The 22,478-nt window shown below is 34.3% G+C and overlaps 1 protein-coding gene and 1 long non-coding RNA gene across 5 annotated transcripts; both read right to left on the bottom strand.

Moving 5' to 3' along the window:
- Positions 1–1,668: 1,668 nt before the first annotated feature.
- Positions 1,669–7,639, bottom strand: LOC114270953 (uncharacterized). Of its 4 annotated transcripts, XR_014351474.1 has the most exons (5): positions 7,139–7,639; positions 5,168–5,267; positions 4,277–4,392; positions 2,465–2,628; positions 1,669–2,032 (listed from the first exon to the last, which is right to left on the bottom strand). It is a non-coding gene; the product is annotated as an uncharacterized LOC114270953 (long non-coding RNA). The 4 variants fall into 4 exon arrangements; XR_014351472.1 differs by lacking the exon at positions 4,277–4,392 and having other exon boundaries at positions 1,669–2,043; positions 7,139–7,636; XR_014351471.1 differs by lacking the exon at positions 4,277–4,392 and having other exon boundaries at positions 7,139–7,636.
- A 4,740-nt stretch (positions 7,640–12,379) lies between these two features.
- Positions 12,380–22,065, bottom strand: LOC114288510 (uncharacterized). The gene is made up of 9 exons (XM_082904616.1): positions 21,638–22,065; positions 15,316–15,335; positions 14,556–14,622; positions 13,688–13,759; positions 13,426–13,493; positions 13,180–13,330; positions 12,948–13,028; positions 12,755–12,844; positions 12,380–12,481 (listed from the first exon to the last, which is right to left on the bottom strand). The coding sequence occupies exons 1-9, from the start codon at positions 21,797–21,799 to the stop codon at positions 12,380–12,382; spliced, it is 813 nt and encodes a 270-aa protein (XP_082760742.1). The 5' UTR covers positions 21,800–22,065.
- Between the last annotated feature and the right edge of the window lie 413 nt (positions 22,066–22,478).

Raw genomic sequence — 22,478 nt, 5'->3', positions numbered from 1 at the left:
CAAGAACTAAAAGTTTATACTCTAGAACAGACCATAACTAGATCTCCTAAATAGATCATACCCATAAATGAAAGCACTCATGAAGAGGCTAGAACCACAAAATAGGCTATAGCAAGTCTATCAAAATCTCCTACTTATAAACCTCCAGAAGAGGAACCTCTTGAAGAGTTATTCCCTAACGTGGAAAAGGTACCTTAAAATAATGAAATCTCAATACATTATATAAGTACATGAGATATTTGGGATATAAATAAAACTATTGTCGACAACATATTTTTGTTTGAAGTTGTTTTTGACATTACCAGAAGTAATGCAAAAAGCATTATCAAAAGTGATGATGACAATGAACCACAAACGATCGAGGAATATCAACAGAGAAATGATTGGCCAATATGGAAATAATCAATACAAGCAGAGTTAAACTCGCTTATAAAACGTGAAGTATTTGGATCTGTAGTCCAAACCCCTGAAAGGATACAACTTGTGGGATATAAATGGGTGTTTGTTCGAAAACGCAATGAGCAAAATAAAATTGTAAGATATAAAGCACGACTTGTTGCGTAAGGTTTCTTGCAGAGACTTGGTATTGATTATGAGGAAACATATTCACCCGTAATTGATGCAATTACATTCAGATTCTTGATTAGCTTGGTAATCACAGAAATTTAGACATGCGTCTAATGGATATAGTTATGGCATATTTATATGGATCACTAGATAGTAATATATATATATATATATATATATATATGAAAGTCCTTAAAGGATTTAAAATGCCAGAAGCATCTAATTTAAAACCCATAAGTGTTTATTCAATCAAGTTATAAAGATCTCTATACGGGATGAAACAATCTAGACACATGTGGCAATTTGCCCATGCATTTTTATTAAGAAATCAGAATTCAAATTTGCAATTGTTGTAGTATGTATTGATGATTTGAATCTTATAGGAACTCCAAAAGAGCTTACAAAAATTGTGAAATATTTAAAGAATGAATTTGAAATCACTAATAAAAATCGAAACTTTTGCGACTGTCGTAAACGTCGCAAAAGGTTCGCATATCGTCGCAAAAAACTTTTTGTGATGGGGTAGCGACTGGAAATAGGGGGTGGCGAAGGGGGCGTGACAAAAAGCATTTGCGACGGTTACAAACCGTCGCTTTCTTGTAGCGACGGTTAATCAATGGTTTTTGCGACAATTTAACTTGACACAAAAAAGGAAAAAAACCTTCACTTTTAGTGGTTGCTGTCGCCAAAACATTTTTAGCAACGGTGTTTGATGTCGCGAAAAGTATTATTAATGACGGTCTAAAACATCGCAAAAAGAGTAGAATTAAAGTAATATCATATTTGCGACAGTTTAAACCGTCATGAAAAGTATTATTAGCGATGGTCGTCGCAAAAAAGTAAAATTAAACTAATACCATATTTGCGACAATTTAAACCGTCGCTAAAGATTTGAACTAATATGTATACGCGACAGGTTAACCCGTCGCTAATAAAATGTAATGAAATGATGATTACATTAGCGACGGTTTATTATTGCTGCAATACAATTATTTTCATAAAACCAATATATATTTTATTTATTAATTCCTTGTATAAATTATTAATATTTTCTAAAATAAAATACATTCACATCCACACACATCCGCATCCACATTCACATTCACAAAATCATACGTATATATGCACCTTGTAACAATTGTCAACCAAATATTCTTTACAAAAATATATAAAATATCTTCCAACAATACTAATAATTTTTATATTCAAGAACTTATATTTGTATCTAAAGCAAAACAAAAGTATTGACAATACAAATAAAAAAACATATAAATTATAGCTTGTTTTAATATCAGCAGTAAGCTCCAATATCGATATGCGAAGATATCATCGCGTACTCAAAAGGGTTGCATCTGAAGACGTGGTGGATCACTACATTCTTCATAGGAATCCATAATAAAGTTTGACAAGTCACCATAAATAAAGTGATTTTGCTCATTTTGGAGATGAGAATGCCAATTATAACCTGCAAAGCAACTGCATTCCATGAAGCACATGAAAAACTAGCAAAATTAATGTAGTAAAAAGAAAACCTAACATTGAGGATCAATAGTTGCCTACAAAATCAAGTTAAGCATAAATAAATCCACAACTAAGTGTTAGGCTTAAAAATTGGACCAGTCTACAGTGTTGCAGATGGCACTTTCTTATTAAATGCACTTGTACTACATTTGCTAAGCTGTCAATAGTCATATACCAACAAACTTAAATCACAAAAACATAATGTACGCGCTGAATGATCACCTTTCAAGGAACAAGTGTGGTTATTGGAAAAAAATGAAATGAAATCGAAAATATTGTCTTCGGAAAACAAGCTTACAAATGATTTAGATACTTATGTCTATATAGAAATAGATATAAGTATTGAAAAGATTAAAAACAGGTGCATGAGCCATACCAGCTGTGTAAGCAAAATGTAAGTGGCTTTTTTGGGCCAGTATGACCTTCTCAAGTAGAGCAAGTGCAGCTTCAATGCGTTGTACACGAACCACCATTTTATGGCTTCTAGAAGATGTACTCATCACTTGCTCCTGAAAGCCATGAAAATCCTCTGCCGCAAATCTACAAGTAGAAGACGCTACCTCAGTATTATATTGCAAGGTGCTAAAATAAAGCTTGATAAAAGAAAGTTATTTCAAAGATTTGACACTAAAACACATAAATTGTTCTAGAAATGATCCAATTCCTCACTCGTTCTAATTAGTTCAACACATGCCAGGTGGTACTGTGGCTTGTCTTCACAGTTGAATCATTTGGGTCAACCATGATTCTTCACAAGCTGGCTTTAAAAGATTACCACATAGAAGGTAGTTGACATTGAGTCTGCTCCTTGTGGTATGGGGCAAAATTAAGGGAAATGAAAAGGAGAAAACTTCAAGTTAATGATTTGCTCATGCTACACCAAATAGGATCAATATTGTGTACCCCTCAAGCAAACAAATAATGATTTGACACCGAAGGATAGATTTTTTAATTAAGCCCAACCAACTGACATATCTACCATATTTGCAAATTTATTATGCATCATGTTGTACCAAACACTAATCCCATGCATATGTCTCTAAAAACATTTATGGTCCACTACAGCCATGCCCATGATAACTACTACTCAGGGGACTTTGTTGAGAGAGAGTGGCACAAGAATTTACCACTCATTGGACCAAAAACGTAACAAAACAAGCATAAGCTTTCTCACATCTGCACATACTTTCCCAATTATGTCCTCAACTATGTCATTTATCTCATGATTCTTACCAAGCTTAGTAACACCCAAATCAGTCTCACATCCATATTATAATACAATCAAAAACTCTAGACAAAAGGCTTCAGTTGATGGTCAAGGAATCATTACTTTCAGATTTAGTGGACTAAATAGGGGAATTACATAGGTTTCAGAGTTGTTGTGTAATTGCCTCTTATGTTGCCAAAAGATAAGCCATAATAGGCTAGGATTAAGCCATGTGATGGTTGCTTCACAAATATTACATATTCAGGAGCAAATATTGCCTGTAATTCCCAAAGGTATGCCATAATACCAAGTTGTTTCAAAATGAAAGTACACATTTCTTTTACTTTTTCCTCGTATTGCTCTTTGTACTATCAATATCTACTTTTAGATTTTCACCAGCTTATTTCAAGATGTTCTCAATCAGAAGATACATTTTGATATTGCCAAATAATTCTCAAAAAAGGATTTTTGCTATGCATGAAGCAGTGAGATTTTCATTTTTGTCATCCTTGAAGGTATTATTGTAGCCTACTGACACCAAAAAGTTGAAATGAGGTCATTTTAAGTAGTTTCAGTTTTGTCAACTTATATTACTAAGGGAAGAAGAGGCAATATTTTTACTTCTAAACCGTACATTTCTTTTTTGGGCTACCTCACAGCTCAGTTAGTTAATATTTTATAGGAAACAAATTTGCTAAGATATATAAAAAGCATATTAGAGAAGAGGAACCTCCTCAAAAGAAGAGAAGATAGAGAATGAACCCCCCAAAAAAAAGTAAAAAACAAGCACGCCTAAGAAAAGGACTCAAGGATAATTGAGTTTTAACGCAAAAACTCTGTAGTAGAGGTACCCATTTTACCTAAGAAATTTGCTTCCTGTAATCCTATCAACAGACTCATGAATTCTATACCCATAAATGAAATGAAATAAAATCAATAATCCGGTTATGAAATTAAGGAGGAAAAGTATGAGAAAAGTACTGAGATTGGCAACTAGAGAGGCAGTGACATCACGAAATAAACAACCTGACCAATCATAGGCGGCAACGATGATGCCAAGGATGCTTGATCATTTTGGTGGCTTTAGATTGATCATTCTGAAATTGAATTAGGTACTTAATCTATTTGTATATGCAGATATATCTGGATGCCTCAGTGGTCTAGTGTTCTCATATGTACACTATATGGGTGATTTTAGCCAAAAACTATGTATAAGAAATATTCTCAGCACAAAAAATCAGAAATGAGACCAGAGAAAAAAAAAAAAAAAAAAGGAAAAAAATTCAAGTATTTTGTTCTGTTTAATAAATGTAGCAGTAGTGATGCAAGTCCCACACAATTATAAGATTTGTAGATATGATGGCAACACAGACAAGCATTTAGAATTCGGATTGTGAACTATATTAAACATCTCATTTGATCAATAGTTTTCCTCATAAGATCTTGATTGCTGGTAAAACAATTAACATAAATAATTGTCTCTTTAAAGTATACAAGATCACCCTGCACATTCAATAAAGTCAATCAAACACATGTAGCAATAGCTATTTTAACAAAGCTATTTTAGATCAACTTAAAATACACTTATGATTAACGAATTGAAGTTGGAACAAATATACATTTAGCGTCCATTTAAGTATAAAAGAAGAAAATTTCAGAACAATCCATAAAAATTGTCATATCTACAAACTAGAAAAAAAAAAAAAAAAAAAAAGGTAAAGATTAAATAAAAATGACATATTGATTTTATTAATACATTAAACAGTTTCCAGATTATTCATAAATACTCAGAGATGTCTAAATGTAAGGCATAACTTCTCTATTACCACTTCTCCAAAATTATATTATCATAAAATTAAGCAAGAAGCTTACCTACTGATGTGAATGGTGGCAAGCTCAAGTATTTCGAACAAGAGCTCTTGGAAGAAATAATGTCATCTTCACTGCTAAATCCAATTAGACATTCTCAAGGCTGCAATAAGTTAAAATATCAAAATAGGCATTAGAGTTTCTTCATTGTCGGGAAAATCAGAGACAAATGTGAATCAAAACAAAGAGCCTCTGAAAACAAAGAAATCAAAAGACCCATAGAACATTTGATGAACAATACCAATTTATTCAAACACCTAATTCACCAGTTACCAAGAATTTGAACTTTAAGTAGGTTCATAACAAAAGAGTATACAAGAAAAGTGGTTATAATTTGCCCAAAGTCTCTACTTAAACTATTACGGCAATTGTGATCATGTTTAATTTTGAGTTAATTCAATACCCACCAATTTTATTTTGAGGTTCTTATTTCCAGTGGTTACCAATAACGCAGTTGATTCAATTCCAAAAGCAAATCAGATTATGTGGGTCAAAATATATTAAAAATCTAAAGAGGTTTTTTTTTTTTTTTTTTTTGAAGGTTTGACAAAGAAAAAAGGGCTCGATGCAACTAAGCTATATTCTAAATATCCAAAATTAAGAACATTAGAATATTAAAAATAAAAAATAAAAAGAATGATATCATGAGAGAAGAAATTATGCCCATATTTTTAAAAGTTGTAAAATTTCCTCTAGAGATGCAATATAGACCAGATTATGTTTAAAATTCGTCTAGAACTAAGATTTATAGAAAAATTCTCTCTTTTTTATTTTTACTTTAATTTTTATCAGTTCTACTTGCAGATCAAACAACACAAGCATAGAATTCTAAAAACACTGGAGACATTTGAATTTAAAAAACGCATTTGATATCTTAGGGATCTGAAGTGATACATCCCCTCCTAAACGTAGGCTCTTTTAGGGGCAATGATCCACATGGTATTGTGGAAACTGCAACACACACTCTATCTCCATGATTGAAGACGCCTTCATAAGTATTAGAGAGAGGAGTTGAGAGATAACAATAAATAAATAAAAAATAAAAAAATAGGGGAATTAATAAATCAGTGTTTTTTCCCTGAAGAAATTACTAACTCATGGAAAAGTCATTTCAATTAGTAAAATTTGTAAAGTTTATCACTAATTTGAAATTGTTTTTACAACTATACACTGAACTGTTAATTCCCCCCAAAACTATCCATTTTATGAAAGAAAATAACAGAAAATAAAAAAAGAAACAGAGATACACATAGTATTGAACCCAACTCTACACTTTCTCTTAGGAAAAAATAACAAATTAAATCTACAAAAGGATACACATCTGATGCCTCATAAGCTTCTGCATAAATCTCAGGTTTATATAAATAAAATAAAAAAACCAGCCAAAAAAAAAAATGAAAGCAATTTAGGATTTTAGAGAGAAGATATGATGAAGGACAAAAGGAAAGAAGGGATCAAAAGAGAACACAAAATCAAACCAAACTTCCACTTAACACTTGCTAATTTACTTCTCGGGAGGGGAAAAAAATAAAAAATAAAAACCAAAAACAAAAACGAAAAAACAAGAACGAACAAAAAAAGGGAAAAATTCAAAAGAAAGCAATCAGAAAATCAAATAATAATTGAAAAAAAAAAAAAAACTAGTAACAAAAATGAACAAAACCAAAACATTTTTCCTTCAAAAGTTAAACAAGAAAGAACCAAAAATGGGAGGAAAAATCAAAAGAAAGAACAATAAAAAATCAAATAATAAACAAAAAAAACTAGCAAAAATGAACAAATCCAAAACCATGTTTCCTTCAAAAGTAGAACCAGAAAGAAAAATTAAAAATGAGGAACAAAAACGAAACCAATTTCACAAGATTCAAAGATTTCAACTTTTACCAACTCACATTGAAGCAAAAAAAAAAAAAAAAAAAACCCAATTCCACAACATAAAAAACTAATTTTGTCAGTTCTTAATCAAAACCCTACCTTTCCAATTGAAATCCCCAATGATTTTTTTCCTCTGAGATCCCCGAATTAAAACCCTAGTTTGAATCTCCAAACCTGATTTAAGGGAGGAAGTGTTATTCTTCGCTGAGTCTCTCGTCCCTTCCTTTCTCTTCGTTTTCTATGCAGCGGTTGACGCGGAAAATCAACTGATCTATCTCTATTTCAGGTCGATAATGCCAAAAACCAACTGATCTTACTCGGTTGAAGCTCAAAGCTTAAACTTCAATGGCGGCCAAAGACAGATAGAGTGACGACTGGGTGAGAGGCAGGGAGAGAGTAGTGAGATTAGGGTAGAATATTGAAGGTTTTTTTTATTTTTTTATTTATTTATTTTTTTTATCCCAAGAGATTACAGAGAGTTTGGGAAAATGGGGAAAGAGGGAGAGTGGGAGGGGGGTTTGGCGCGAATTAAGGAATTACCATTTGCGACGATGTAAGGCTCATCGCGAATGAATGGGCAAAAAAATAAACTTTTGCGACAGATTGCCAAAAGAGCGCCGCAAAAAATAAAAATAAAAATAAGGACAGGAAAATTTTGTAACGTTTAATGTACCGTCGCATATAACCTTACTTTTTTTCAATGGCTTAGTTTTTCGTCACAAAAAAAATAATCTTGCGATGTCATTAACTGCCGTCGCAAAAGTTTGCTTTTTGCGACGGCATTTAAACCGTCACAAATTGTTCCGCGTCCAATGCCCCTTTTTCTAGTAGTGAATGAAAGATCATGGTAATTTTTTTTTTTATTTTTTTTTTGTCTTGGCCTACAAATCGAACACTGGTCAAATGGGATTCTTGCACATTAATGAACATATACACAAAAGGTCTTAAAGAGCTTTTATATAGATAAAGCTCTTCTTTTGAGTACTCCTATGGTTGTTCGATCACTTGATATAAAAAAGGATCTTTTTCGACCTCAAGAAAATAATGAACTCCTTGGTATTGAAGTCCCATATCTTAGTACAATTGGTGTTTTCTTGTATCTTGCAAGTTGTACCAGGCCTGATATTGCATTCGCTATCAATTTATTAGCAAGATATAGTTCTGCACCAACCCAAAGGAATTGGAATGGAGTGAAACAAATATTACAATATCTTCATGGAACAACTGATATGGGTTTATTTTATTCAAATGAATCATAGCCGTAACTAATTGGATATGCAGATGTTGTATATCTCTTTGATCCACATAAAGCCAGATCACAAACAAGATACATTTTTATCTATGGAAATACTGCTATATCTTGGCGATCAATAAAACAAATATTGACTGCTACTTCTTCAAATCACTTAGAGACACTTGCAATTCATAAAGCAAGTTGATAATATATTTGGCTTGGATCAATGATCCATCATATTCAAGAAAGATGTGGATTATCTTTAACCAAAGATAGTTCAACCATATTATATGAAGATAATACTGCATATGTCACACAGATCAAAGGAGGTTATATCAAAAGTGACAAGACTAAACACATTTCATCAAAATTCTTTTACACACATGAGCTTCAGAAGAATGGTGATATTGATGTTCAACATATATGCCCAAGTGATAATCTGGCAGATCTATTTACTAAAGCACTACTGACTGCAACATTCAAGAAGCTGGTGCATAATATTGGGATGCGTCAGCATAAAGACATATTATACAACATTGAGGGGGAGTCATCTATATAAGCAGATTTATAGATTGTACTCTTTTACCTTCGTCTGGGTTTTTCTTAGCAAGGTTTTAATGAGGCAATTTAAACATATCCATTTCATTATATGGTATATAAGAATATTGTACTCTTTTTCCTTCATCAAAGGTTTTTTTCCACTGGGTTTTCCTTGATAAGGTTTTAATAAGACATATTCTTAATATATGGTTATCCAAGGGGGAGTGTTGTATAACATGTGGATAACTACTATCAAAAGAAAAAGTTTTTGGATAACCACTATCAAAAGCAAAAGTATTTTTAATTCATGGTGGTTGGTGAAAATCTCCCAAGGTGGCTACGTAATTTATACAATCCCATGCATTGAACCAATTGCAAGCTATCATGCATTGGTTGATATGCTTATAAAAGCAAACCTATATGCATTGTAATAGAGAACATCTATCAAAAAGGAGAAGAGAGAAAAAATTCTTATTTGGCTCCTTGTTTTCTAGTATTCTCCCTTATTTCCATCTATTATTTGTTGGCTTTTTCTTCCTTATTTTAAAAACTTCTTATAAACTTCTATAATTATTTGAATATTATTTGTTATGCTTAAGTTCATAATGCTTTGCAAAGTGGTCCAATTAAAAATTCACATAAGAAATCAATCAATTTTTTAGGCAAAATCTATTTGTTTCTAACAAAAGTTTCTTCTTATTTTGTTTAATATAACCAGTTAGGCACCACGCATCATGCGCGTGGACTAATATTGTATGTATATTTTTAGAAATGTGTATGTTATATATAATTTATAGAAGTTATAATCAAAGAGTTTTTGAACTATTAAAAAAATTAAGTTGTAACTATTATTGCAATAAATCATAATTAACATTTTGAAAACTCAAATAGATATAACGTAAATATTCACCTAAAAAAACTCTATTTTCTTAAATTACTAAATTTGGGGCAATCCAATATGATTAAAAAAAAAAAAGGACAAACAGACAAAAAATAAATAAAAAATTCATTATGTTATAAAAACAATATTATCTATAAGTAAAAATACATGATTAGATCCAAAATATCCAAACAAGAATGGATTCAAAATGATGTTATTGCATGGATCGAATTTATAAATTTTCCCATTTTCATTCATTACATAATGTTTACTTGAAAACTCGTTTTAAATTCTTACGTTGTAAATAGCTAGTTACGAAGATCTGATTATAGGTCATTAAATAATAAAATAATTATTTCAAGTATGAGTAGGATGTTGTTCATATTTTTATAGTTATGGTTCATTGTAGCATGTGCTGTTTATGGAAGACGAAGAAGCAAGGATGTTGATTTTGTAATTTAAAAACATATAAGTATATTATGTATATAGAACATATATTTTTAACAATAATTGTATTTTAATGAGTTGTATGTGTCCATACAATTCTCTAGATTGTGTGTAACTATATCATTGTCTTTCATGATGAACGACGTCTTTAATTTGCTCGACAATATATGGTCATTGTATTGGAAGTTGCCATGTTTTCGTTTGATATGGTTGCAAAACATGTTTGTTGCGAAGTTTCCTTCTCTATGGATGAATGTTATGTTGCAACCTTGGATTATTTTTCGTCACTTTCAAATATTGTTGATGAGTTTCCATAAGTTGATGAAGTAATTTCTTTGTGTGCCTTGAAGAATTGTTTTAATTAAAAAAAATTTATCATCTTTTGTCCAAATTTTTCCCCATCTGTTTTCTTCTGCAATTTGCAAACCTTTACGTAAAGCTGATTGTAGACACCCTATTTTGACCGCCCCTAAGACTTGGGAGCATCAATTCGAACACTCGATGATGAAAGTTATATTATGTAAATTGTTCGAATCTTCAGCAAAAGAATTCGGTTTCGAGCTTTAAACCCAAGCCTTCCACCCTATTTGGACCAAAACCCTTTTTTTAGCCTGACTACTCAATGAGCAGTGGGGCCGTACAAAATATTGGCCAACTGGCTATGTTTAGCAACAACAGATATTTTGGCACAACCAGCTATCCCCATGACCATGCCTTGCACTAGCTGTCTCATTATAGATACTTCCGACGTGAGAAGGTGTTTTTCTATAAATACAAGCCCTCTCTAAGGGTTTGGAGTTGGAAAATGTTGCCAAGAGCCAAAGACTTGCCAAACACTCTTCCTTCATCTCTTGCAATATACATACACTATACATACACTTCCTAAGCCTAAACTTGAGGCTTCTTATTGAGATTCTTGAATACAAATTTTAGCTCTTGAGAGTGTTCAACTTGTGGTTTGTGAACTAGAAGATCATCCTCTCTTTAAAGGGTAATCTTTGATATGATACCCTAAATGTTTAATTAAATATCACAAATATATATATATATATATATTTACATATTTGGAGTGTATATTGAATAGTTGATAAAGTGAAATGTTAAAAAAAAAATTAAAAAAAAAAAGGATATACATGGCCTGTCACCACCCTAGCACATAGGGTGGTGAATATGCATATTTAGCTAGGATAAGCACCTGGATAAGTCATTTAGGGAAGTAGCAGATGGCAAATGGTTTGAGTGACACGTGGTGGCAAAACTTACCACATGACTGTGCACATTACCCTTATAAATAGTGAGTCACTGAGCTTCAGAAAGGAACAAGAAAGAGATACATAGATACAAAACAAGTACAGCATACTAGTAAGCAATAATAGAGAAGTAAAGGCTGAGGGTCAATAAAAAGGTGAGTAATATTATACCTTGAGTCACCATAATATATTTTACAAATGTTTTGAATTACTACGAATTATTTTATATACTTTATGTTTTATTGTTATATTAATGTTTCAATTACGTGGATTATTTTCTAAACTCTATTTGTTTAAATTGAAACCCATGGATATATTTGTTTAAATTTTAGAAAATATTTGACAATGATTTTATAAACATTTGTTTTGAATAAGTACCACCACGGAGGTCCTATGCCTTGGGGGACTTAAATAATTATTGGCCCTCTGAATTGTCACTTTAATGACCCTCTGATAGTCCCATGCCTTGGGGGACTTAAATAACCTCTGGCCCTCTGATTAGTCACTTCGTAACCCTCTGTTTGTCATAGATCCATTGACCCTCTGTTCTGTTCTGTACCGTGGTTATAATTATATTGTTTATATGATTTTGTGTTATATGTATGTTATTAAAAAATAATTTATTCAAACCAAACTATTCATCGTTTAGCCTAAATAATTATCCATGGTGATTTTTATACCCTCATGCTCTCAGTATAATATTTCTTACTCTGCCATGTGCTTATAGCTGTTAAAACCCCTTTTAGGTGAAGAAATTTAAGAAGGATGGTTTTGTCCTGTGGATCATAACCTCAAATTTGATATAGATATTATGTTTTTTTTTTTTTTTTCCCAAGCATGAAGGGCATGGCCAAGTGATTCCACATGAAGAACTGTTTGGGACCCACTTTGAATGTTAGTGCTGCAAAGGTATCTAGGAATTGTTATTAAGATATCAAACATATCAAAGCCATTGGATTCAGATCACAAATTTTTATAACAAAAGGTTTTTAATGCCTTAGTGAATACCAAAGATAGTCACTTTTGTCAGCTGTAGTATTATCGTTCAATGATTGATGCGTGAATTGTGGAATTGTAGCCATAGAATTAATCTGTCACATAAAAATAACAAATTAGCTTATCTTGTTATTGGAATAAAAAGAAATTCATATTTTATAGCCCCATATTTATTAAAAGGGAAATTTGGTTAATTTTTTTTTAAATTAATGAGAACATCAGTTAGCAGTTACAGTATGAAATGGAGTTCCATACAAAAATTTTTGGGAACGACTTTCTCATACAAAGTTCTTGACAACTAAACGGAACCTAATTGGCGAGAAGGTGAGAAAGGGTACTACTGTAATATAAAAAAACTATGTACTCACCCGTTGGCGTTGGCAACATTTGATGGCATTCACTGCCGTCACCATAATGTTTATTGGCACAATAATTCCAGTAGTTCGCAAAAGCAACAACTGCCATAGAATGCAACAGTGTGAGTTTTATATCACAATGAGTCTCATAACTGTCAATATTCTACTTTGTGTGTGTGTCGATATGAACTAAGTATTGTCTTACCAAGAACAATGGGAAAGAGTAGTCCTGTGCCCCATTAACTAATATGGGAAGAGTATGCCGTAAGATCAGAAGAACCATGAACTGCAGACTAGAAATGAGAGAAGCTGTCAAAATGCTAACGTCAAAATCAAGTAGCCAAGGAGACATATTTCCCTGCTTTAGATATTGCTATGAACAGAACATACACAAGCGCTCACACACCCAGAGAGAGAGAGAGAGGGAGATTAATCACAATTGCAGCAACAGAATGACAGCAAAACAGACTTCTTGATTCAAAAGCAGCATACTCATCATAGTCTGGATCAACAAAATTAGGCTCAGTTGTCACCATAGCTATAAAGCAAGGGTTATTCGGGTCCCTTCTGGAGATCTCCCAATTTCCTTTGATAAAAACATTCAAACCACAGACTATATCTAACAAAAACATACGAAAATAAAATATTAAAAACAAAAAAAGAAACTTGAATCACAAAAGTACCTAAAGTTCATTGGAATACTCCCAAGTTGAAACATAGGAGGAGGTGCTATGTAGCCTGGTTTGAATGGCTGCAATGAACACACATTTGGCAATAAATAAACTAGCAAAAAATGAACAAAGACTCTATTAAAAAAAAATTCCAATTTGACAGAGGAAACAATTGTATAAAGAAATAGTTCCCAATGTAAACTCAAAATAGTTTTATAAAAAGAAAAAACACATTCATAAGATTAAAAGTAGAATTGAAACGGAATTAACCCACCTGGTGACATATCTCACACACACTGTCACCTTTCTTGTTACACCATCTTTGTATGCATCTGCGATGAACATACTGCAAAAATCAAGCAGAATTGCTCAACAGAGAAATTGAGGGTACTATTGGGTAATGCATTGAATGAAAAGGGAAGTAAAAATCTATTTCCTCCAATAGTAACCTTCAACTAGAGCTGTAAAACGAACCAAGCTACTCGCGCTCAACTTATGTTCAACTCATCAAAAGCTTGTTCGAGGTTGACTATTATGTAAACAAGTCAAGCTTGAACAAATTTTTGAACTTGTTAATATTTGGGTTTGGCTCATACTCGACTCGATAAACATATGTGCACTATTAAATTGTACAAAAAACCAAATCTATTCAAGCTCAGGTTATGATGGGCTTGATTGAAGCTCATTTGAGAATAATCAAACCAAACTTGAACATATTTTTGAAGCTCGTTATGTTTTCAGATAAAGCTTGAACAACTCAATACTCTACTAGACTCTTCTCGTTTATCGCCATACCTTCAATAACAAATGGGAAAGTGAAATCCATACTCCATTTGAGGATCACATCTATAATCAAATGCTATAGGGTACACAGGTGATGATAGCATGATTTTAAACGATAAATTCACAAAATAATTAAATAGAGCCAAAAGGTTCCATTGAGTATCATCAAGACCAGTTTAATCAAATCCGATCAGACAAAGATTCATGAGAAGTATAACATGATTTTGTACAAATAACTACAAAACACTTTAAAAGGACAAAATGATATGTCAATTCAGAAAATGACGAGGTCAAAATTTTAAAACAATTAGAAAGTTTCTAATTAGAGACGCAATCATAACAATTCATATGCAGCTAACCTTCAAGCTGCCACAGCAAGAGCAAGGTGTCTTCATATTTGAATCTTCATCCTCATCCTGGCATATCCTATTGGAAAAAATGATTTTTGGGGACTTTAATTTAATATTAAAGTGTGGTGACTTTAATTAAATATTAAAGTGGGTCTTAACCATTTTTTGTGTTGGGTCCAAGTGAGCCAAAAACCATTGGGTTTTGAATAAGAAATTGCTTCATGATGTTAGATTCATGAATAGGATTTTAAAGAGTATTTAAATCTTTTTTCTTGGCTAAAGGGTGTGAATCCTTTGGGCATCCATACTTTTTATTTTGTGGAAAGGGGCTATGGATGCTTGGTGATTTAATGACTAGCCTTAAAGGCTGGAGGCTTTTCCCCTCTCCCCTATACATGTATAAATTAAGACCTTCCTGTCAAGTTTCAATATAGAAATTTTTGCTTCCATTTTACAAGTCAGTTTGCTTGATAGTTCCTATTGTGAGAGAGTGCTGCCATTGTTTTGTTCGCTAAGCTAGACATATAGTGCTTCTGCCGTAGCTGGTTTTAACCGTCGTATCCTGGGAGACAGACGCCTGGTTTCCTCAAGCACTCGACCCGTGAGGCGGCGAAATCTGTTTTAAGCTTGTTGTTCAAAATTGTGAAATTAAATAAATAGATTTATGAAGAAAACAAATTATCTACCAAGAACATATGCTGATAATTACAACTAAATTTCAACAGAAATACACAATAAACAATAAAGGGTAAAGAGACAAAACCGAAGCCTGCACGGAAGCAGCTTGTTGTTCAAAATTGTGAAATTAAATAAATAGATTTATGAAGAAAACAAATTATATACCAAGAACATATGCTGATAATTACAACTAAATTTCAACAGAAATACACAAAAAACAATAAAGGGTAAAGAGACAAAACCGAAGCCTGCACAGAAGTAGTTTCCTTAAAACAGATTTCACCGCCTCACGGGTCGAGTGCTTGAGGAAACCCGGCGTCTGTCTCCCAGGATACGACGGTCAAAACCAGCTACGGCAGAAGCACTATCTGTCTAGCTTAGCGAACAAAACAATGGCAGCACTCTCTCACAATAGGAACTATCAAGCAAACTGACTTGTAAAATAGAAGCAAAAATTTCTATATTGAAACTTAACAGGAGGGTCTCAATTTATACATGTATAGGGGAGAGAGGAAAAGCCTCCAGCCTTTAAGGCTAGTCATTAAAACACCAAGCATCCATAGCCCCTTTCCACAAAATGAAAAGTATGGATGCCCAAAGGATTCACACCCTTTAGCCAAGAAAAAAGATTTAAATACTCTTTAAAATCCTATTCATGAATCTAACATCATGAAGCAATTTCTTATTCAAAACCCAATGGTTTTTGGCTCACTTGGACCCAACACAAAAAATGGTTAGGACCCACTTTAATATTTAATTAAAGTCACCACACTTTAATATTAAATTAAAGTCCCCAAAAATCATTTTTTCCAACAATCCCCCACATGAATAAAAATTGACCGAATGACTCAACAAACGGACATCGTTCAACAATAAAGACTCTGAGAGAGAGTACAACGGACTAACCCCGACAACAGAGAAAGTAGCTTTTGGCTTTGAACCTCTCCTAGTGAAAACCTATCGAGTTTACTGGCAGATCAGTGAATAAGACATCTTGAACTGCTCTACCGTTTATGTAAACTAAGACAATAGATCTCACACAGGAATTACTCCTACCACCATTATGTTCTCACTAGTGTGCCCTGTGTGGCCTTGGACACTAGCCTGGTTCAGCGAGTGGTTTCAAAGAATCTTGGCCTGCCCAATTCTTCTAGAAGCGGCCCCACTTCAAACTCACATAGGTGACTCTACTAAGGTATCCTGCAATACTTAGCTCAACAGCTTAACACATAAGAGTCATTAAAAGCTCAGCTTATCCTCTACACTTCCAAGTATCACTAATAATCCAACAAGCTTTATTGTTGAACGATGTCCGTTTGTTGAGTCATTCGGTCAATTTTTATTCATGTGGGGGATTGTTGGAAAAAATGATTTTTGGGGACTTTAATTTAATATTAAAGTGTGGTGACTTTAATTAAATATTAAAGTGGGTCCTAACCATTTTTTGTGTTGGGTCCAAGTGAGCCAAAAACCAGTGGGTTTTGAATAAGAAATTTCCAAGAAATTGCTTCATGATGTTAGATTCATGAATAGGATTTTAAAGAGTATTTAAATCTTTTTTCTTGGCTAAAGGCTGTGAATCCTTTGGGTATCCATACTTTTCATTTTGTGGAAAGGGGCTATGGATGCTTGGTATTTTAATGACTAGCCTTAAAGGCTGGAGGCTTTTCCTCTCTCCCCTATACTTGTATAAATTGAGACCCTCCTGTCAAGTTTCAATATAGAAATTTTTGCTTCCATTTTACAAGTCAGTTTGCTTGATAGTTCCTATTGTGAGAGAGTGCTGCCATTGTTTTGTTCGCTAAGCTAGACAGATAGTGCTTCTGCCGTAGCTGGTTTTGACCGTCGTATCCTGGGAGACAAACGCCGGGTTTCCTCAAGCACTTGACCCGTGAGGCGGCGAAATCTGTTTTAAGGAAACTACTTCCGTGCAGGCTTCGGTTTTGTCTCTTTACCCTTTATTGTTTATTGTGTATTTCTGTTGAAATTTAGTTGTAATTATCAGCATATGTTCTTGATATATAATTTGTTTTCTTCATAATTCTATTTATTTAATTTCAAAAATGTTTGAACAACAAGCTGGTGGATTGATACTGGGGCTACACGCCACATCTGCTCCGAGCAGAAATTGTTTACAACTTTCGAACCGGTTACAAACGGTGAGAAGTTGTTTATGGGAAACTCTGCTACCTCGATTGTTGAGGGGAAAGGAAAGGTGGTCCTGAAGTTGACGTCAGGAAAGGAGCTGACCTTGAACGAAGTCCTGTATGTTCCGGACATTCGTAAAAAAATTTTCTCAGGGTCTCTTCTTAGTAAACATGGTTTTCGCATGGTTTTTGAGTCCGACAAGGTCGTTCTTACCAAAAGTGGATTGTATGTGGGTAAGGGTTATATGTTAGGGGGTATGTTTAAACTCAATGTTATGACTGTTATCCCAAAGATAAATAAAGGTGCATCTTCTTCTATTTACATGCTTGAGTCTTCCAATTTGTGGCATGGTAGACTAGGACATGTGAACTCTGAATCTTTACGTAGATTAATCAAGTTAGATCACATACCATCTTTTAAGATTAATCCGAAACACAAGTGTGAAACTTGTGTTGAAGCGAAGTTGACAAGATCTTCGTTTCATTCTATTGAAAGAAGTTCAGAACCGTTGGATTTAGTGCATAGTGATGTGTGTGACTTAAAATTTATACAATCACGTGGTGGCAATAAGTACTTCATCACTTTTGTTGATGATTGCACTAAGTATTGTTATGTCTATTTGCTCAAAAGCAAAGATGAGGCGATTGACAAGTTTGTTCTTTATAAGAATGAAGTTGAGAATCAAGTAGGCTGCAAGATTAAGGCTCTAAGAAGTGATCGTGGTGGTGAGTATGAATCTCCGTTTATTGAGACTTGTGCTCAATCTGGGATTATCCACCAAACCATGGCGCCTTATTCTCCTCAGTCTAATGGGATTGCTGAGTGGAAGAATAGGACGCTAAAGGAAATGATGAATGCAATGTTGATAAGTTCTGGATTGCCACAGAACTTGTGGGGGGAAGCAATTCTCTCTGCAAATTACATTCTGAATAAAGTACCCCAGAAGAAGGTGGACAAGACGCCATATGAGTTATGGAAAGGCGTTAAGCCTTCGTATAAATTCTTACGAATGTGGGGGTGTCTTGCAAAAGTGGCGATTCCTACACCCAAACGGGTTAGGATAGGCCCGAAATCTGTGGATTGTATATTCATTGGTTATGCACATAATAGTAGTGCATATCGGTTTCTTGTTCATAAGTCTGAAATTCCAGACATACACAGGAATACCATCATGGAGTCAAGGAATGCATGTTTCTTTGAAGACATTTTTCCTTGCCGAACCCATGCAGGGGTTCCAAGGTCTTTGGAGCAATTTGATGAGCTTGCTGGTGAGGATGATCATGTTGATGATCCAGGTGATGATCAAATTGAGGTTTTAGATGAGCCCAGACGGAGTAAAAGGGCTAGGACATCCAAATCTTTTGGTCCAGACTTCTTGACTTATATGGTTGAGAACGAACCTCAAACTTTTCACGAAGCTGTGGTTTCTCCTGAGAGTCCTTTATGGAAAGAAGTGATCAAAAGTGAGATTGACTCCATCTTACAGAGCCACACCTGGGAGTTGGTAGATTTACCTCCAGGTTGTAAGCCTTTAGGCTACAAATGGATTTTTAAACGAAAGATGAAGGCCGATGGGTCTATTGACAAGTATAAGGCGAGGCTCGTTACCAAAGGGTACAGGCAACGAGAAGGCCTGGATTACTTTGATACGTACTCACCTGTAACTAGGATAACATCCATTCGCATTGTGATTGCGATAGCAGCTTTGCGCAATCTTGAGATACACCAGATGGATGTAAAGACAACTTTCTTAAATGGGGATTTGAATGAAGAAATCTACATGGAGCAACCTGAAGGGTTTTCAGCTCCAAAACAAAGCAAGAAAGTCTGTAAACTTGTCAAATCTTTGTATGGTTTGAAACAAGCGCCTAAACAATGGCATGAGAAGTTTGACAATGTAATGCTGTCAAATGGGTTTCGAATCAACGAATGTGACAAGTGTATTTATGTCAAAGACACTGACAGAGGCTATGTCATTTTGTGTCTATATGTTGTTGATATGCTCATTATAGGTAGTAACGATGAAATGATCAAAACTACCAAGAAGTTGTTAAACTCTAAATTTGACATGAAGGATATAGGCATTGCAGATGTTATTCTGGGAATTACGATTATCAGAATCTCTGGCGGAATTGTACTTTCTCAGTCTCATTATGTTGATAAGATACTTGAGAAGTTTAGTGGATCAGATACGAGTGTGTCATCGACACCTGTAGACTTAAGTCTACACTTTACCAAGAATAATAAAGAGAGTGTCTCTCAGTTAGAATATTCTCGGGTAATTGGAAGTTTAATGTATCTGATGAGTTGTACTAGGCCAGATATAGCTTACTCGGTTAGCAGGCTTAGTAGATACACAAGTAATCTTGATGCTTCTCATTGGAAGGGCATTGTGCGGGTGTTAAGGTATTTACACTACACTCGGGATTATGGGCTGCATTATACTTGATATCCAGCGGTGCTTGAAGGATATAGTGACGCGAATTGGATATCAGATATAAAGGACTCAAAGTCCACTAGTGGATTTGTGTTCACTCTTGGTGGGGCAGCCGTGTCTTGGAAATCTTCCAAGCAAACGTGTATATCTAGATCAACGATGGAATTAGAGTTTATTGCTTTGGATAAAGCAACGGAAGAAGCAGAATGGCTTCGCCATTTCATTGAAGATATTCCACGTTGGTCTAAACCTGTGCCAGCTATTTGTATTCATTGTGATTGTTAATCTGCGATTGGTAGGGCACAGAGTAATATGTATAATGGAAAGTCTAGACATATCCGTCGTAGACATAATTCCATACGACAACTACTCTCGAATGGAGTTGTCTCTTTAGACTATGTAAAGTCTAAGGACAACATTGCGGATCCACTAACCAAAGGGTTAAGTCGAGTGTTAGTCGAAGCGTCGTCAAAAGGAATGGGGCTAAGGCCTTTGGAAGTTACCGGAATGGAAACCCAACCTAGTTGACTGGAGATCCCAAGATCTAGGTTCAATGGGACAACCTAATTGCGTGTAACGGTAGTATGCCACTGAGGAGGTTAAACCTCCAGCCATTCCTTCTATTAGTGATACCTGCAAGTGTAGAGGATAAGCTAAGCTTTTAATGACTCTTATGTGTTAAGCTGTTGAGCTAAGTATTGCAGGATACTTTAGTAGAGTCACCTATGTGAGTTTGAAGTGGGGCCGCTTCTAGAAGAATTGGGCAGGCCAAGATTCTTTGAAACCACTCGCTGAACCAGGCTAGTGTCCAAGGCCACACAGGGCACACTAGTGAGAACATAATGGTGGTAGGAGTAATTCCCATGTAAGATCTATTGTCTCAGTTTACATAAACGGTAGAGCAGTTCAAGATGTCTTATCCACTGATCTGCCAGTAAACTCGATAGGTTTTCACTGGGAGAGGTTCAAAGCCAAAAGCTACCTTCTTTGATGTCGGGGTTAGTCCGTTGTACTCTCTCTCAGAGTCTTTATTGTTGAACGATGTCCGTTTGTTGAGTCATTCGGTCAATTTTTATTCATGTGGGGGATTGTTGGAAAAAATGATTTTTGGGGACTTTAATTTAATATTAAAGTGTGGTGACTTTAATTAAATATTAAAGTGGGTCCTAACCATTTTTTGTGTTGGGTCCAAGTGAGCCAAAAACCATTGGGTTTTGAATAAAAAAATTGCTTCATGATGTTAGATTCATGAATAGGATTTTAAAGAGTATTTAAATCTTTTTTCTTGGCTAAAGGGTGTGAATTCTTTGGGCATCCATACTTTTCATTTTATGGAAAGGGGCTATGGATGCTTGGTGATTTAATGACTAGCCTTAAAGGCTGGAGGCTTTTCCTCTCTCCCCTATATATGTATAAATTGAGACCCTCCTGTCAAGTTTCAATATAGAAATTTTTGCTTCCATTTTACAAGTCAGTTTGCTTGATAGTTCCTATTGTGAGAGAGTGCTGCCATTGTTTTGTTCGCTAAGCTAGACAGATAGTGCTTTTGCCATAGCTGGTTTTGACCGTCGTATCCTGGGAGACAGACGCCGGGTTTCCTCAAGCACTCGACCCGTGAGGCGGCGAAATCTGTTTTAAGGAAACTGCTTCCGTGCAGGCTTCGGTTTTGTCTCTTTACCCTTTATTGTTTATTGTGTATTTCTGTTGAAATTTAGTTGTAATTATCAGCATATGTTCTTGGTATATAATTTGTTTTCTTCATAAATCTATTTATTTAATTTCACAATTTTGAACAACATATCCTGTATTCTACAATCTTCCTTGGGATTGAACAATCTATTGAATGTATGTCACGTGAAGAGATATCAATTTTGATGTCTTCAGTTCCTGAGGTTGTTGTCTGCTTTGAAAAGTTCAAGCTCTCGATTGCAGCTTCCAAAGTCGATTCAGTAAGCAAACGATCAACCAGCAATACAAAGTGATCACCCATCCTCAAATACTAAGCCCACAACAAACTAAATTACTCTGTTGAAAAGAAAGAAAATGAATCCAAAGCCTGCAAGCCCTTGAACAAGTACTTATCAATTAAATTAATTCAATCATAGAGCAAAGGAAGGTATGAACATGATGAATACAAAAGACAACATAACCATAACACCACCACCAAATAAATTCACAAAGGAATGTGAATTTGAGTTGATAAAAACTGTAATTAACTTTGCAATCCTGAGCAAAGTGTCCACAAATGACCTTAACTTGAACTACAGTGGAACCAACTAAAATTATAGAAAATCAAAACAAAATACCAGTTTTTATTTTTTATTTTTTACAGAAGAAGGGAGGAAAACCAGAGCTAAATCTAATAATAAAAACAACAAAAAAGAATGTTCAGAGTCATCACTTAAAAGCCCATCCAAAAAATTCAAAACAAACTGAAGAAAAGGGAAAAAGAAATAAACAGAAACTGTTTGAATTACTTTCCAAACTGGATTGGTCCTCCTCTCCTTTGGGTAGTTTCATAAATTTTCAAAGCACTTTACAACCATTGCCATAGGCTCCAAACTCCACCTGCTGCCACCATATATAACCAAAGAAACATAATACGTTATACATTCAACTTTCTTAAATAGTCTAAGAGACTGTAAAAAAAAGACCAAGAAATTTCACTG

Source organism: Camellia sinensis, chromosome 14, assembly GCF_055761805.1.
Source record: "Camellia sinensis isolate YWXY chromosome 14, ASM5576180v1, whole genome shotgun sequence".
NCBI lineage: Eukaryota > Viridiplantae > Streptophyta > Magnoliopsida > Ericales > Theaceae > Camellia > Camellia sinensis.
Note: the sequence above shows the minus strand (reverse complement) of the source record. Positions and strands in the feature narration are given on the sequence as shown.

Bases quoted from the DNA above. Each gene is read 5' to 3' on its own strand.
- LOC114288510 (XM_082904616.1), bottom strand. From the start codon at position 21,799: ATGGGTGATCACTTTGTATTGCTGGTTGATCGTTTGCTTACTGAATCG. The intron at 13,331-13,425 runs GTACTTTTGTGA...TGTTTTTATCAA, and splicing joins AGTATTCCAATGAACTTTAG to AGGAAATTGGGAGATCTCCA. The intron at 12,482-12,754 runs GTGAGTACATAG...TTTATGTGACAG, and splicing joins AATGTTGCCAACGCCAACGG to ATTAATTCTATGGCTACAAT.